The sequence below is a fragment of the Acinonyx jubatus genome, chromosome E3 (genome assembly GCF_027475565.1).
Source record: "Acinonyx jubatus isolate Ajub_Pintada_27869175 chromosome E3, VMU_Ajub_asm_v1.0, whole genome shotgun sequence".
Lineage (NCBI taxonomy): Eukaryota > Metazoa > Chordata > Mammalia > Carnivora > Felidae > Acinonyx > Acinonyx jubatus.
Genome location: NC_069398.1, coordinates 1,052,750 through 1,070,142, shown reverse-complemented (window position 1 = coordinate 1,070,142; position 17,393 = coordinate 1,052,750). Strand labels below are relative to the sequence as shown.

The 17,393-nt window shown below is 40.3% G+C and overlaps 1 protein-coding gene and 1 pseudogene across 30 annotated transcripts in view; both read right to left on the bottom strand.

The window, feature by feature from the left end:
• RBFOX1 (RNA binding fox-1 homolog 1) overlaps positions 1-17,393 on the bottom strand; it is a 2,045,752-nt gene that overhangs the window by 1,063,875 nt on the left and 964,484 nt on the right. The window contains exon 1 of one of the 30 annotated variants that reach the window (XM_027042987.2): positions 1,841-2,268. The exons of the other annotated variants lie outside the window; for them this stretch is intronic. Within the exon in view, the coding sequence (XP_026898788.1) occupies positions 1,841-1,885 (45 nt within the window). The 5' untranslated portion in view covers positions 1,886-2,268. Of the gene's footprint in view, positions 1-1,840; positions 2,269-17,393 lie in introns of those variants that run through there. 30 annotated transcript variants of the gene reach the window in all.
• LOC106978754 (60S ribosomal protein L35a-like) lies at positions 6,593-13,236 on the bottom strand (annotated as a pseudogene).

The window sequence follows — 17,393 nt, the reverse complement described above, 5'->3', positions numbered from 1 at the left end:
GGGAGGAGAGAGCAAGGGAGAGAAAGAGAGAAAGAAGGAAGCAGGTAAGCAAGGGAGAAAAGAAACCTTTGCCCAAAGGTAATACTTCCCTCCAACTGTTCACAGAAGCAATTTTCTCTTCATAATCCATGAGTTTTCTAATATAGAGGAAACACTGGCATGTGTGGAGGGTGTGAGTGGGCAGATAAGAGTTGAAAAACCTGCTTTCTGTATGAAAATCATGAATGCTGCCCGCATTCCCCATGAAAGCCAGCTGTCACTGATTGACTGTAGTTTACTTACTTGAAGAACAACCCTCTTAAAACTTAATCACAGCAAAGGCAAGTTAGCCCATTTCACAAACACATTTACACTCATGGCCTTTGGATTTCCAAAGATACATTTTGATCAAAAATAGGGAATCACAGCGGAGAAAGACTTTATAGTCTTAAACCAGTTCACCACCCAGCTACCCAAATAAAGAGGATTACACAATCATTTTTGATGGCCTCCGTTATAGACTGCGTTCATTTCTGTGTGACCAAAATTAAAACCATATGAACAGTGAGTAAATTATGAGATATCTAAAGATACTCAGAAAGGGACTCTTTCAGGAAGTAATTTAATGAACCATTCCTACTAAGATGATTTTGCTAACAAAACTTTTGGATTCAGAATTCTCCTGGGGTCCTTCCTAAGTACGGGGGAGGCACTGATCTTTTGTCAACAGAAATTAGTAAAACCACCAGTTTCACAGTAATCTGGAAATAATGGCTGAGGGATAGGCTGAGATTGAGCCTCCCAGGTGATCCTCCTAGGCCGATAAATGTCGTAGGCAACACTTTGCATATACATACATATATATATATATATATATATATATATATATATATATATACACACACACACACATACACATACATGTATATATACATACATATATATATATATATATATATATATATATATATATATATACACACACACACACACACACACATATACCAATACTGTCAATGTAATTTCTCTTCCCTGGGTATCAGGCAAAGCAGAGGAGATATGGACAGAGCAACCAGCACGGTAGACATGTTTACACAAACATGCAATACATATTCCCACACACGCACACACATGCCCCATCGGAACGTGAGCGTGCCAACTTTCCAAAGGCACGGCCCATCTGGCCAGTCATTTCGTAAACCTCCCATTTAAAGAACCGCGCAGCTCTTGCAAAACCCCTGCGAGCCTATTGGGACTTTTACGGGCTTTCTTACAAACGCTTATTCATCTCTAGAAATAAAGTTAAACGGAGCCAATGAGAATGGACAATGAAGTTCCCCACTAACTTCTCTCGTCAGTAAAGAAAATCGATTCATCTCCGGGCTCCCCCGTAGCCACAAACGCCCCTCGCCCTCTCCGGGCGTCCCGCGCCCCCGGGTGCGCCCGGGGCGAGCCGTGACCCACCCTCCGAGGTCCCCGGGCTGGCCTCACGTACCGGGTCTCACTCACGCGCTGCAAATGCATCCGCAGCCTCCCATCGCCGCTTTGGTTTACCCGGATTCCTGCCGCCGCCAAGTCCCTAGTCTAATCAGCAGCCCCGAGGCGCACACGCCGCCACCCTCTCGGCGTGAACGTTGGACAGCGGCTGACGGCGGCTCCTCTGCCACAGGCAGCCAAAAATGTCAGTTTGCACACTCCTCCCCCCTGTCGCCCGCCCCCGTCCCCGTCCCTCTACCACCCCCTCCCGCGAGTCAGTGGGCTTCAGGAAGCCTCTGCAGAAGCAGCTTTCTCTCCATCCCTCGCTCTCCCTCTCGGCCTCTCCTTCCCTGATGGTGTTCAGAGCCCTCTTCTCTCGCCTTACCTGAAGGGCATCTCCCACGACTGCAATTAGCTGCCAAGATTTCATTGTCGGCTGCAAAGTGCCTCCGGTTTCCTCCCTGGGAGAACACGGGAGAAGTCCGAGGCAACAGCAAACGGCAGCCACGTGCTAGCAATGTAAATGACTCCAGTCATCCGTCGTGCGCGCCGTGCCTGCGCTCGCCCTGGCTGCCTGACACCACCGCCAGCAGGTGCAGAACGCGCCGGGAGAGAGCGAGCGAGCAGCCGGAGCAAGGAGGCATTCAACGCGGAGAAGCGCACAGAGGGAGGCCACCAAGGTGCCGGGGACGCTGCCGCGTCTGAGCCCGGCTTCCAGGGCGGCCCCGGCCTGGGCGCCAAAACACTCGCCAAATTGGACGCCCAGTGTTTTTGCAAAGTCTTGCAGCCCAGGAAAGGCGGTGGGTGCTGAGGCTGCGTGGGTCCCGCCTCCTCGCTCCGAGGCACTTGCAAAGCGCCGAGCTGGCGGCAGTATCTCGCCGCTCGCCCTCCCTCTCCTGCACGTGTCCCTTCCCTTGTTCTTTCAAGCATTAAATATGTACCACATGACAGAATAGGGCACCTTGCACGGTCCTCCGAGTCCACACTTGACAACCAATTTTAACTCACGAGCAGTGAAATGTCTAAAGGCAGGATATAAGCACTTCCAATTACTTACACTACTCCTGCATTATTCAAAATGTCCACGGGACAGTATTTATGACTTCCAATATGCTACTCCACATATAAATACTAGCAAAGGATGGAAAACCCCATCACTCCCTTCCCCCCTACACTGTTGATAGGCTTTCCTCAGTGTTTCCTCCGAGATACGATTACACTTTTCCACTAGTTAAAACTTTGTGACCTCAAATCTTCTTACACATTAACTGCTAAATGAGAATGCTCTAAAATTTGACCCTGCTTTGAGGAGGAAATATCTACCATGTCCTGTTGAACTTTAGAGATCACCTGTGAAAAGGTATTTACCTTGATTATGGCATCAAAGTAAATGTCCCCAAAATCCACAAAGATCTGTGACTTTGTTTGTTTACTTACTTACTTATTTAAATGGGAATGAGTTACACCAGGCTCTGGCTATTCCCAGTCTGAATATTGCATTGGTTAGAGACCAATCAACTAGATGGGGGAAGTCAGTCTTTTGGATTTAGGAGAATTAGATTTTTTTTCTATTTCTTTATAGTCAGAACTGCAAGCTATATACGCTAACAGGGCCTTGCTTCTTCAAGCACTCAACAGTTGACTAGAATGGAACTAAATATGGAAGAAAAGTGTATATATAGACTATATTCAATTAGCAGTGAAATATTCATTGGATTCCTGTGCCGTCTTCTTCGTTATTTTAGTTACAGGCCTTGTGCACAAGTGATTAGGATTTTATATGTCGGTAAGCAAATTTTAAAATGCTAATACATCTTTCAAATATTTATTTGCACATTTATTATAGCCCCATATCTTGAGGCAATATTTCCAGGGTTTTTTTTGGAACATGCCAAGTCCTTCCATAACCATCAACCACCTCTGTCACACCAGTAACAAAATGAGAAGAGTTTTTTTTTTCCTTCTATGCATTAAGATTGTTTTAAATATTGCATTAATACAGTGTTTAACTTGTTCCTTATGGAGTTAAGGAAAGTTGGTGCATGTTTTCTCTGCCTGCCTTCGGTGGGGGCAGTGGCATTTAAAGGATGCTAAGATAGCATTAGGTAGACCTTCCTTTCCCAGTGATGGTTCAGTACAGAGTACACTAAATTCTCTGATGATTTAAGTTAAAGTCTAGTATATGCACATATCAGCTCTGGGCTCAATGGCATTGGGTAAAGTGGCAAAATGTTTCTAGATTTTAGCTTAACCAGAACCCCGTGTAATTACAGAGATGCACAAAATAAAGCAGTAGTATTGCAGCAGAAACTGGCATTCTCAGGGGAATCATTTGATTCACAAATCAGCTCACAAAAGCGAGGTTATTCGAAGTTAAGGATGGTGGGGGTGGAAAGATAGCAAACCCTAATTACAACCCCATTGTCCCCGTGTTCCCTGGCACATATGGCCATTTAATCACGGAGTGTGACAACCTTGGCAGATGTTGCCAAACCTGGTTATTGATATAAATTGCTATTCTCGTGTGTAAGTGCCCGAGCAGAGACCTAAAACAATGTCCGTACTCACCCAAAGGGAAATAAAAGGCCACACGAGCATCTGTGGCAACAAGACGATACAGAGCTAAGGTGGGTTCCTTGCTCCGTCCAAAGGAGAACAGCAATGAATGAAATCTCCAAACCAAGGAGACAAAGCCTCCCTGTGGGAATGTCAACTGGTATCGTCACTCCAGAAACCAATTTACTGGTAGCTATTAAAACGGAAGATGTGCACAGGCTATAGCCAAGCAGTTCGACTTCTCTGCCCTAACAAAACATGTACAAGCTGTGTTCATGAATATACCTCCACCACTGCTTGTTACAAGGGAAAAAATGGCAAATACCTACTGGCATAAAAAATGCAATATATCCTGCGATGGAATACTATATAGCAGTGAAAAATGACTAAAGTGTGAATAATCCATAGCTATACAGACACAAATATGTATAAAGATGAAGAGACCAACTCATACTACAAAGAACAACTATATATACATTTTTTCAGTCAAAATTTCACTGAGATAAAAATGCAAGTTTTAAATGATTCATACACTACGGGACTATTTATGAAATAAAATGCAAAAATGAGGTAATATTATAGATTTTCTGCAGTTATATAAATATTTATGTATGTATAGAAAACGATCCAGATTCAGCCTCTGCCTGTTTTCACACAGCTCACAAGCTCCTTTTTTAAAAAATACTTCAAAGGTGAAAAAGAAAAAAAAAAAGGAACAGGAATATAGAAGGCCCCTGGGTGGATCAGTGGGTTAAGCATGTGACTCTTGAATTTGGCTCGGGTCATGATCTCACACTTTGTGAGATTGAGCCCCACATCAGGCTCTGTACTATTGGCACAGAGCCTCCTTGGGATTCTCTCTCTACTTCTCCCTCTGCCCTTCCCCCATTCATGTATGCACTCTCTCTCTCTTTCTCTCTCTCTCTCTCTCTCTCTCAAAATAAATAAACTTAAAAAAAAGAACAGGAATATATGAAAAATATTTCAGATTTCAACGTCCCCGAAAGAAGTTCTCCTGGAAAACAACTATACCCATTTGTTAATACATTGTGACTACTGAGCTGAGTATTTATGACAGAGACCAAATGGTCCACAAAGCCCAAAATATTTACTATCTTGCCTCTTACAGAAAAAGTTTCCCAACTTCTCATCTAGAAGAATGGGCCCCAAATTCCTAATAGTGTTTAGAAAGGAGAAAGGCACTGCTGTTGATGGAGGAGGCTGAGAACTTAGTTTTCCTTTAAAAGAACATTGATATATAAAAGGTCATATATGAGCTTTATGTACACAAACCCTTTAAAGGGTACACACACACACACACACACACACACACCCCTTTTTAATAAAGTCTGTATGTGTATAAAACCTTAAAAATATGTATTTATTTAAATATACATATGTATACATACACATAGCGTTTTTGATTATAAAGGGAATGTGTGCACCACTTTTAAAGTGTGTGTGTCTGTGTACATGTGTGTGTGTCTACACACATATATTTATATGTACCTACCTGGAAGAAAACATTCAAAATTGGTCGTTCTTGGGGGTGGAAATGAAGATGCTTATTATAGTCTTCTTTGTTATTTCAGGTTTTTGTCAATTTCCCCAACAGATGTAAATGTAAGAAAATGGTGGATGCCCCTGGCCATGTGAGCTGTGACAATTGCCACCGTGCCAATGTGTTTTGCTCCTTCAGAAACTGCCTTTTCTCTTTAACTGTTGAATGATAAGACCTTCAAAAACACATCAAGGTTTAGCTCACACTAACCTAACATTTCTGGAAGACTCCAGTATCTAATTGCTTCTTCATAGGAAAACAAAAATTTAAGCTTCAATGCACTAAAGATTTTTATAAAAATCAATCTTACCCTTGAAGTAAAATGCGACATAGATTACCCTTCTGCTGTAAGTTATGGTAATGACCTACTGAGATATGCCTCACAATACAGTAATACTGCTTCTTTACCAGTTTGAAAATATTTTCCTATAGAAAAGCACAAAGCATGTTCTATCTGAAAAATAAACTAAAATAAAATTACATAGCAACCACATTGGTGCTTTGTAGGATTAGAGCAGCTGGACCTAATGATTTTCTTCCTCCTGACATCTAATAATCCAGTTGCATCAGGAAAGGTGAGCTTAATGAAGCATATTCAGATGGGAGCGCATACGATTTATGGTGGGCTTGTTGTGGTTATATTCCTAAATGGATCCCATTAGCTCAACATTGGTTGCTGGTAAATGGCCACATTTCCTAATAGACAAAAGCATGAATCACCTGGGCATATTTTAGACGTGTGCTCTACAGAATGGTCCACCTTACAACCTTAAACTAGGACCAGGTGAATGACCTTCTTTAATGAAGCTTTGCCGACTTTCTTTGAGCAAGACACAGAATTATTACAAAGGAACATTCATTCTACCTCCTCAGAATTTAGCATGTACACTTAACCTTATACTTGAGATGGCATACATCAAGCACACCACTGAGAGGATGTTTTAAATAGAGTTACAACAAACCAGTATTGTTTCAATCCTTTTTATACAATTATGAAATTGTAAAACCATTATGTTGTTGTTTTGTTTTTGTTTCTTTTTACAGATCTACACCTTTATTTACTTTCCAGTAAGTTTAAATCCTTGAGGGATATAGCCTAACATGGATTCTGTGGTCAGTGGCTTTGGCGGGAAAGTTGGAATTTGGAATTTTGGAATTTGGCACAAACCATGCCACTGTTTCCATGAGCACGAGTAACTTTTCTCTAGATTACTCTGGTTTTGTTCGGTTTGCCACCAGGAGTCACTGTGCCATTCTTTGCTTTGTACACATAAGCACTTCTCTTGCCTAGACAGAATTCAGTTTCATCTCGGGCATAAATACCTTCAATTTTAAGAAGAGCCGTGTATTCCCTCTAGTTCCGGAGACCCCACTAATAGCCAGCAAAAATGACCTTGGACCACAGCCTTCCAGACTTATCGGTTGTTTTAGGAGTTCTGATCTCAGCAACCTTGCTCCCAAGCTTCAGCACCTCATATGTGTTTATTGTGGAAATTTGAGAAAATTTGGAAAAGCATAAGAAAAAAGTCACTCATTATTTATCACCCAGAAAGCCACACGTAACATTGCAAATCTGTCCCTTCAAAGATTTTTCATTGCATATGTGACTAAAAACTCAGAAGCACAGAATAGACATTTTACCATATAAGCTCATTTTTCTACTTTGCAATGTATCATGAACCTTTTCTGCTGTAAAAAAAAAAAAAAAAAAAGATAACATCAATTTTGGTATGCCACTATAAGAATACACAATTTCTATTAAATAATACCAACACGTACATTCTTGGTGTTAAATAACACCAACATGAACATTCTTATCCATAATGTTATGAGCTTGTCTCTCTCCGTTATTCAGGATAAATAAATATTTGGAAGTAAAAGTGGTCAGTCAAAATGTGGGCACCATTTTTAAAATTTTAGATCTAAAGAACCAGAATCCTGGAATGTTCTATTAATCCTATACCCAGTAACAGGATAAAAGAGAACCTATTTCACCCTGGGAACAGTTTTGGGCCAACTATTTCTTCTTTCAATAACCATCTCCCTGGCTTTGGCTAGGTTCCTCTCCCATCCACCTGCCCCAATTGGGCCTCCACACCATTGCATGCTAAATTAGCATAAAACAGCTCAAACATAGAAAACAAAGGTGGTAATGGGGAGCAATTTAAATCTAAGCTTATTTAACCTAAGTGGCTAGTGGCTGCCCATTTTGTCTTAATTGCCTTTTAAACTAAAATCAATGTTAAATTACCTGAACAACAGTTTCTGCACAACTGCAAACTGAAAATTCTTTAAGTGCCTCCTCAAAAGCCTTTGGCTCTTATTTGGCGGACAGACAGGAAAAAAGTCTCTTTCTTCTTTACTGTGCTCTAGCTTTTGACTATGGGATATGATTCAAGGATGCACTCTCTCAAAAACAGTCACCACGTCAACTTTAGGATGAACTACTCCTTGACATGAGGTATTCAAAATGAAATCTGGAAAATGGAATTGGAATAACAGTCCTTCCTTCTTTCCTTCCTTTCCTCTCATCAATGGGGAGAGACTGAATATACAAATGGAAAACAACCAAACCACATATACAAATAGAACTCAGACCTATGATTGGCAGTATCCCGCCCAGGAAACCAGCCTGCTATCCACAAATCATACTGGTAGCACATCAGACCACTTCTGACTTCTAATCTCTGGTGATCAGTTCAGGAAGCCAAAACAAAAAGGCCTGCAACACGACCAGCTCAGAAAGAGCCACAACTTGATTAGTAATGAACAGCTTTCCTAACTCTTGTACCCACTTCCAACTTAGGGCCAAGGTGTGCAACCAGTCACATGGGATGTCCTGCTTCCACTTGGTGCACCTGCAGCACTCCCACACCAAAAGCCTCCAGTTAGGGCACACCTGAAGCCTTCCTTTTTTTTTTCAACTATGAAGCTTTCTCACCCTATTGCCTGATGTTGAGTCTCTGACAAGTGATGCTGGCTAGCTCCCTTGCTACAGTATGCTTTGAATAAACAGTTCTCATTTGGGTGGTGTTTGTTTATTTCCACGGTGATTACTTGTTTTCAATACTGTGTTAGGTAAACAAGATAGACAAAACCCTAGCCCTCAGGGAGCTTATGTTCTAGTGGGTAAGACAGACAATAAACAAGATAATGACACATTTTAGTAACTGCTATGTAGAAAATAAACCATGCACTGAGATGGGGAGGTAACTGGGGTAGATGCTTTAGATATGATTCTCGGGTTGTTAGGATTTATTATTACTGGTTAAACTTCCTGCTTTTGTTTCCTTCAAATACTCATTGAGCACATGCCACTACTGAGTCACACACACACACACACACACACACACACACACACACACAAACCACCTCTGTCAGCAAAGAGTCTCGCAGGGTGACGTCTGTTCAGTAATAACCAGAACATGAAGTGGACAAGTAGGCAGGGTCAGAAAGAAGATGCAGGGTATGAGATATGAAGGCTAAGAGACGGCAGGGAAAAGCTTTCAGATACTACAAAGGGTCCTCAGGCCCCAGAGCAGAAGATTGGGGTGGACATGGAAGGGGTTCAACACTCCCTACTACAAAATATGGTACTGCGGTGGCAGACTGAACATTTGAAGCGGAAAGAATGTGAGTAACAGCAGATGCAGGAAGCACTCTCTGAGCCCCCCATCCACTCTGAAGCAGGTCATAAGATCTCATGGGAGAGGTGCCCTCCCTATCCTTATCTCCAAAGATGGAGGGACACAGAAGGACTTGTTAAGTTCTCCCCCGTTTACCACTTAGCGGCTATCACATTTCCCCATGACTTCCGACTCTTCATCAAACCTAGTATAAAAATGCTCACATTTAACCACTTCTTCAGGTCTTCATTTCCTTATGAAGTCTCCAGTGTCACGTAAAACTTACATTACATAAATCTGTATGCTTTTCTCTTGTTAATCTGTCTTTTGTCAGTCCAATTTACAGAACCTCAGCCAGAAAACCTAAGATGTATACAGGAAAAAGATTTTTTTCTCCCCTGTGTGGGGAGAGGCACACACATTATTACTGGCATTTCTGTATGTTATGCCAGCATGGACACTTTTTAACACAAAAGAGGTTTGCTTTGAGATATCCCTAAATTGTTACACTACCTTCTTTAGGAAAATTTTCCCAGGGGCAGGGGGTGGCACCTTAATGGATCAATCTGTTGACATCTGACATCCGCTCAGGTCATAATCTCTCAAAGTTCATGAGTTTGAGCCCCGGGTTCGGCTCTGTGCTTACAGCTGGGAGCCTGGAGCCTACTCTGGATTCTGTGTCTCCCTCTCTCTGCCCCTCCCCTGCTCATGCTCTGTCTCTCTCACTGTGTCGATAATAAATATTAAAAAAACATTTTTTTTAAAAAAATAACAATTTGTCCCTTGAATTTCCTAAGTAGGGGATTGAACAGACATTTGGGGAGAACAAAAAGTCATGTGAGATTAGAAATCACTCATTTCCTCAAATCCCCTCACTCCTTAGGTCAGTAGTCTGTCACCCCACAAAAGAAATAAGGAGAAAAAACAGGCTCCCAATTCCAATGACTTAATCTTGTCTAAGCCCAGGGCAGAATGACGGTAGAAATCTTACATGCCCGAGAGTTTCCTCTACTCAAGATTTTAAGAAATTAAAAGGCTATTGATGCTATAGGCATGTGTAATGCTCAGCCAACATCTCTCCATGCCATGGCAGAGATGCCAATCATTGCCCCCCACCCTTCAGGGTTTCTTAGAGAACCTTCTCCTCTTGTGACCCCACCTCAACCAATCCCCAGTCCAGGGACCTGGATCAGACACAAAATCCTCTCTGGTCAAATCAGAGTCACTCCTTGAGAGACTTCCAGAATTGGAAAAGAGATGGAGTGGTAAGTTTGACAGCTGGACTTGGAAGGCTGGGTGGATTTTCACAGTAGATTCTGATGAGTAGTTAAGAGAAGCAATCTATAGAGAAGTAGAGAAATGCAAAGAGGTGACCTCTAGAAAGAAATGAGAGGAAGAAGGGAGAGACAGATAAGCAGAAGGACTCTGGCCCCAGAGAAAGACAGAGATGGGGAGAGTTGTTGTCTTGGCCACTGAAACCTTTCTTCTTACTTCTGTATTCCTTTCCTTCTGCATGTGCCTCTGACGCAAGCCGACTTCCTGCAAAGTCCCAACCATACTCTCTACCCCTGCTAGAGTGTCTAGACACAGTTAGGGTTGCACAGGACATGGCCAGCCTGCAAAGGAGTCCCCAGATCCCTTTGCTTTTCAGGAAAGCAAAATATCCCAATGCTGTGATGAATAAACCTCTTCCCTGTGTCTCATGATCTTTCATGAAGCATAGCTGTGGTCCAGCCTGTCAGAAATGCAATTTAAAACCTGAGTGCTAAAATAAATACAAATTCTCTGACACTAAAGGTTAAGTTTTGTTAGGCTTTTTTCCCCCCAACTGTAAGCATAAAGATATCTTCCCCTCTAAAAATATCACCAAAAATATTGATAGATTCATTTTTCTAACATTATATATATGAATGCCCAGTGAATTCCATATATGAATTCCAGAATCCTTGTCAGATACAAAGTTGAATAAATTTGTTGAAAAAGGTAAATATAAACAAGTATTATAAAATAACATTATAATTATATTTTATACATTATGTTTATATATTTGAAGCTTAGGCATTATAAGATGTGTGAATATATATTATAATTATAGCTGAGATAAGAGTAAAGTATGCTATGCATCTGCCTGCATAGGAGACATGCATAGGAGGAGCCTTTTTGTTCTGCTTAAGGTCAGAAGGCAGATTTCAAAGAATTCACAAAGGTAGTGATGCTTGAGTTAGGTTTTAAAGGATGCACAGGAGTTCATTTAACATGGTCAGTACAAAATGGCAATCTAACCAGGGGAAGTAACTTATGTAAAGGCACAGAGGCGTGACTGTATGAGCTAATGGCTAGGGTAAAGTGGGCATAGGTCAGATGATAAAGGCCCTGTATGTCATGGCAAGGGATTTGGACTCCATTTCTCCACAGGGAAAGTGAAACAGGCAGTGGCTAGGAACACCACTCCAGGTAGAATGTGGGAATGGACCACTGGAAGTAGGACGATCCATTAAGAGACTCTTTTATTACATTTCAGGTCAAAAGATGATGAGTGTTGACACAAAGGAAGACATGACAGTGATCATATAATAGGAAGGAAAGATTCAGTAAATACTTTAGAAATAGAATTGAAAGGACTCATTGAATGACTAGAAAATATGTACAGGTGGGATGGCTTTAAAAAACAGAAGAAAGAGGAAGAGGAGAGGAGTAGAGGAGGAGAGAGAGAAAGAGAGGAGAGAGGGAGAGAGGAGAAGGAGAGGAAGAAGAAAAAGAAGAGACCAAAAAGTCAATGTCAATTTCTAGATTTGTATTTTAAGTTATTGATTGAATGCTGGCACCAGTGACCAATTTCAGGAGCATCTGATAAAGATTTGAGAAAGATAAGAGGCTCATTTTGGCCACTCTCAATTGGGTAAACTTATGGAACCTCCACATGGAGCTATCCAACAGGCAATTGGGCAGATAAAAACTGGGATCCTGGGGAGAGGCTGAAGACCATCTGGAAATCATAAGTGTAAAAGATGGAGCCATGGACACAGAACAGGTGATCTTGGAAAGCAGACACTCTGATATTTGATCTATTAATGCCCAAGGCAACACAAAAGAATACAGGTGCTAATCAAGTCCTAAAGTACATTTGAATAGATGTACACTAGACAGGACTGTGCCATATCTATGCTTTCATATAACAGTATAGTCACTGTTTAATATTTGTGAGTAGTTTACAACTAGTAAGATGACTGAATCCAAGCATTAACAAACTGTTCCTGTAACCACTTGGATCGAATCATGCCCTTTTAAACCTACTCCACCTATTAAGGAAGCATACAAGGGGGCATATTCTTTAAAGCAAACAGCTAGCCCTACCTGGAGGCAGGAATTTGGGCTATCAACAACGTCTAATCAGGTTTCTATATACAAATATTTAAAATGAATGATTATAGAATAATAAATTACTCACTAAGCAAATGTCTGTTTGCCAGGTGCAAAATAGATGATTAATGACTGTTTGCTAACTACAGGACTTACTGTGTGCCAAGTTCAAATAGGAAACAGAGATTTCTCTGGGTCACTTTGCTGTCTAGAAAGTGAGCTGCATTGGCATCACATACCCTTATCAATAGTAAGATGAAGTTACTCATCCACCAATAGCTTAGTCCACGTGAGATAAATATAGGAATGTCAAGTCCCTATCCGCTACGCTATAGGTCTTGACAGGCAATGGAGGATTCCTAATTCCCAATGAATGACCCTATGGATATGAGAGCACTCCAGGATGCTGGGATTATTCCTTCTAACTTGTATGCATTCAACTGGAATGTGGGACAGTATGGAAAACAAAAGAAAGGGAAACCAGTGTGAACGCTGACAGCAATCCCATAGGCATCCCAGGCACTGCACAAATCCTGATGAGTGAGTATGAAATAGGAGATGTGAATCTGCTCTTTCCTCCTGAGTTCTAGCCTCTCAGATACCTCAGAGGAGGGGCAGCTCACCTCCCACAGTGTGAATCCCCTTTTTAAAGCCACTTCTTTTCTGCATGGCAGGCATGGCCCCTAAAAGCAAACCAATGCCTCATCTGGTGTTTAATCAAAAAAGAAATCCATTTCATAGCTGGATTAAAATTTGGCTCTGTTGGTCTCCTAAATAGAAAACAGGCTGGGCTTTGATTGAGACCTTCTGAATGGACTGTCAATAGTTACAACGGACTCTACTCATGGTTGTATTTTCAGAACTTCACTACCACGTGAGAGGTAACCACTTTATTAGTTACTAGGACTTGATAATGTGGCTCCTGGGTACGATTTTGTTTATTTCCTTTCTACTTTTCATATTTTACCCTGGCCCTTTCTTTTCTCTTTTCTTGCCCCTTTGCTTTCTTTTCTACCAGAATCTCCAATGTCCTCTTGACAAAACCCTGCCATTGACCTCACACAGCCTATGTCCATATTCAGGGTGAGACACACACATTGCATGTTCTATCTATAGTTCTTTTTGCTCATGTATGTAGTAGGAGAGAACCTTTTCAAGGGTAAAAAAATGCCTTAGGCCATTCCTGAATTCTGGGACCTGTGGTCCATGAGAAAAGTTAGACTAAAGAGGAGGGGACAACTAGTGAGCAAAACAAGAAAAATGAGGACACATTTTAAAAATATATGCTGAATATTTTAATGTTTTAACAAAGACACACAAATAAAATGATTTTATTTATCTTTGCAAATGCATAACAAAAAAAGTCATCTAAAGGCTATTTAACAGATGAGAATTTTTGTGGCAAAATAATTTCCCATTAAAACTGTTAATAAAACAGAAGGTACTGTACCAATCACAATTTGAGTGACAACAATGTGTCAGTCATGATTTCTAGACCTAATTCTGTTTTAAATGTCCCACTGCAGATGGCAATGTCCTAAACTATAATTGTGCTCTTTACTAAATCATTGCAGGGGTTGTAAAAAAATATTAATTTGTGCATAAAAGGCAGTGTGGTTCAGCAGTGGGACATGACTTTATCAAGCTGTATGATGAATTATAATTCTGAATCTTGCAATTTTGCCAATGTATCTGGGTGACTTACTTTAAATCTTTATTTAGTGAAAAAATAAAAGCTAAACTATATGCCCTTCATAATCAAGAGACATAAGCCACATAGGCTTCCAGGGCTCCCAATCATCCCTACCCCCACCACAGTGTGGGAGACATTGGGCATCTATCTACCTTATGCAATAAATTTACCCTCATGCAGTAAAGAGCTGACTTCAAAGATGTATCTCTTTGCCAAAAAAAACATCATGCCCACCCCCACACATCCCCCATCCCTCAGGCCTGAATACAAATAAACTCTGTTTCTTTGGTATTTCTTTTTTCTTAGCTCTTAAGATACAGAATGCTCTGGCCATCAGATGACCAGTAGAGACATTAAAAAAGAAAAGAGAAAGGAAAAGGAAAGGAAAGAAAAGAAAAGAAAAAGAAAAGAAAAAGACAAGACAAGAGACAAGAAAAGAAAAGAGAAAAGAAAAGAAAAAGCTTATTCTGGGATTTTCCTATTAACCTTTTTTTATCATGTTTTTCTGTCTTGACAAAGGTAGAGAGTTTGAACAATCAAACATAAGAACTATACAGAAAAATAAAAGCCACCATTGGGAGATGTTATAATTACCGCTCTGCAAAATTTCCCTTCTAAATACCACTAACTAATGGCAGAGGAGATCTAAGCCTTATCCATAGAATTCTAGAGCCATAGCTGGAAGAATCCAATGGCATGTAAATGGTGCTTGATGTCTCAGGTTTTCTCTTAAAAATTTATGTGCATGTGCCTTCTCTTACCTATATATTTGTTTGCTTTTAATGTAAAAAAATAACACCTTCCCTCTGAAAGCTTTGAGCAAAATTGATGCTTCAGAAACCAGCTCTATGCACTCTGTGGTTAAGGGTCCCTGTCTCACCAAAATATAGTTCTAGGGGGTATAAATATTGCAGTTTAGGAAACCCAGCTACAATAAAGTCACCTTGCCTGGATATTTATGTACACCATTGTATTTAATAGTAATAAAAATTATTATTATAATAACAATGACAACACTATTAAAAATAAGCACCATGTTAATGTAACTTGAGTTCCTGCTGTTGCCGCAACACTTTACATATAATAATCCATTTAATCCATAATAATTGAAAAGGTGTTCAGCATCACTAATCGCCAGGGAAATAAAAACCACAATGAGATATCACTGCACACATGTTAGAATGGCCATTATCAAGAAAGAAAGAAAGAAAGAAAGAAAGAAAGAAAGAAAGAAAGAAAGAAAGAAGAAAAGAAAAGAAAAAAGAAAAAGGAGGAAGGAAGGAAAGAAGGAGGAAAGTGTTGGTGAGGATGTGGAGAAAAAGGCACTCTTGTACACTGTTGGTGGCAATATACACTAGTGCACCCACTATGGAAAATAGTATGGAGGTCCCTCAAAAAATTATGAATAGTATTCCATTAGATCCAGCAATCCCACTTTTAGGTTGTATATCCAAAGGAACTGACATTAAGATCTCAGACAGATATCTGCACTCCCATGTTTAGCATTATTCACAATAGCCAAGATATGGAAACAACCTAATGTCCATGGTGGATGAATAAGTGAAGAAAATGTAGTACACACATACAATAGAATAGTATTCAGCCCTGAAAAAGTAAGAAACCCTGCATTTGCAAGGATGTGATGAAACTGGAACATTATGCTAAGTGAAATAAACCAGACACAGAAGGACAGACACTGCATGATCCCACTTTTATGAGGTGTCTAAAATAGTCAACCTCATTGAATCAGACAGCAGAGTAGTGGTTTCCAGAGGTGTGGCAGGGCAGGGGAGAGAATGGGGAGATGTTGGTCAAAAGGTATGAAGTTTCAGTTACATGAATAAGTTCTGGGTATATACTATACAACAGGATCTGTAGTTAACAATATTGTGTTGTATACTTAAAAATTTGTTCAGAGGGTAGATCTATGAAGTGTTCTTACCACAAAAGAAAAAATATATATAAAGAAAGGAGGAAAATTTGGAGGTGATGTACAAGTTTATGGCCTTAATTGCAGTGATTTCATAGGTATGTACTTACCTCCAGACTCACCAAGCTGTGTACATTATGTACAGCTTTTTGTATGTCAATCCTATCTCAATAAAGTGGTTTATTATATATATACACACATATATTAAATATAACTAAAATAATTATAACTAAAATAGAATTAAGCCTCATTATGTTATCAGATACAATTCATATAAATAAATGATATAAATGATTAGATCAACTGTACTTAATTATATTAAAGTCAATGTGGGGTGGGAACACTGGTCCCCAAATAAGGACTATTCAGGTTTCTGTACATCTCTGCCTAGAAATCAATCTGAGTGGACTCTATATTTTTCTTCACTTATTTTACAGTCATATCACCAGAACCTAAATATGAGCATCCACACTGAACAGCATGCTATGATTCAAAGTCAAAGAGCCTAGCCTAGTTCGGGGGTCTGGGGTGGCTCAGTCGGTTAAGTGTCCAACTCTTGACCTTCGTTCAGGTTGTGATCTCATGGTTTGTGGATTCAGGCCCCGCAATGGGGTCTGTACTGACAGCATGGAGCCTGTTTGGGATTCATTCTCATTCCCTCTCTCTTGCTCCCCACCCCCCCCCCAAATAAATAAATATACATCAAAAAAAGAGCCCAGGATAGTTTAAAATACCTTAGAAAGACACTAAAAAAGATGAAACTCTGACTTAAGCCTCCTTGGGTCCATTGCAGGTTAGTTCTTTATCCTTTGGTTTCCTTCCCTCAGAGATTCCTTCCATAGACTTGGCACCAGGATAGTGGAGAGAAGATAAGTCCAATCACCTTCCACCCAGCAGCCATCAGCTCAAATTCAGACATGTCTAAGTTTGTATTCTGGCTTTGTGAAGTTCCAAGAAATTTGGCAAGTTATTTAAATCCTCCAGAACACCCATTTCCTCACCTCTAAAATGGGTTTAATACCAACAAATTTAGATGGTTGCTGAGGGGATTAAATAACATATGTGAAAGTACCTAACACCGTCCTTGGGAAAGAGAAGGCGTTTAAAATGTTTGAAAAATAAAATGATGTCAAGATGCACTGAAGAAGATTATAACCACTGATGGTTTAGGAATTTTTTTAATTCCTTTTTTTTTTCCGGTAAGGATTAGCC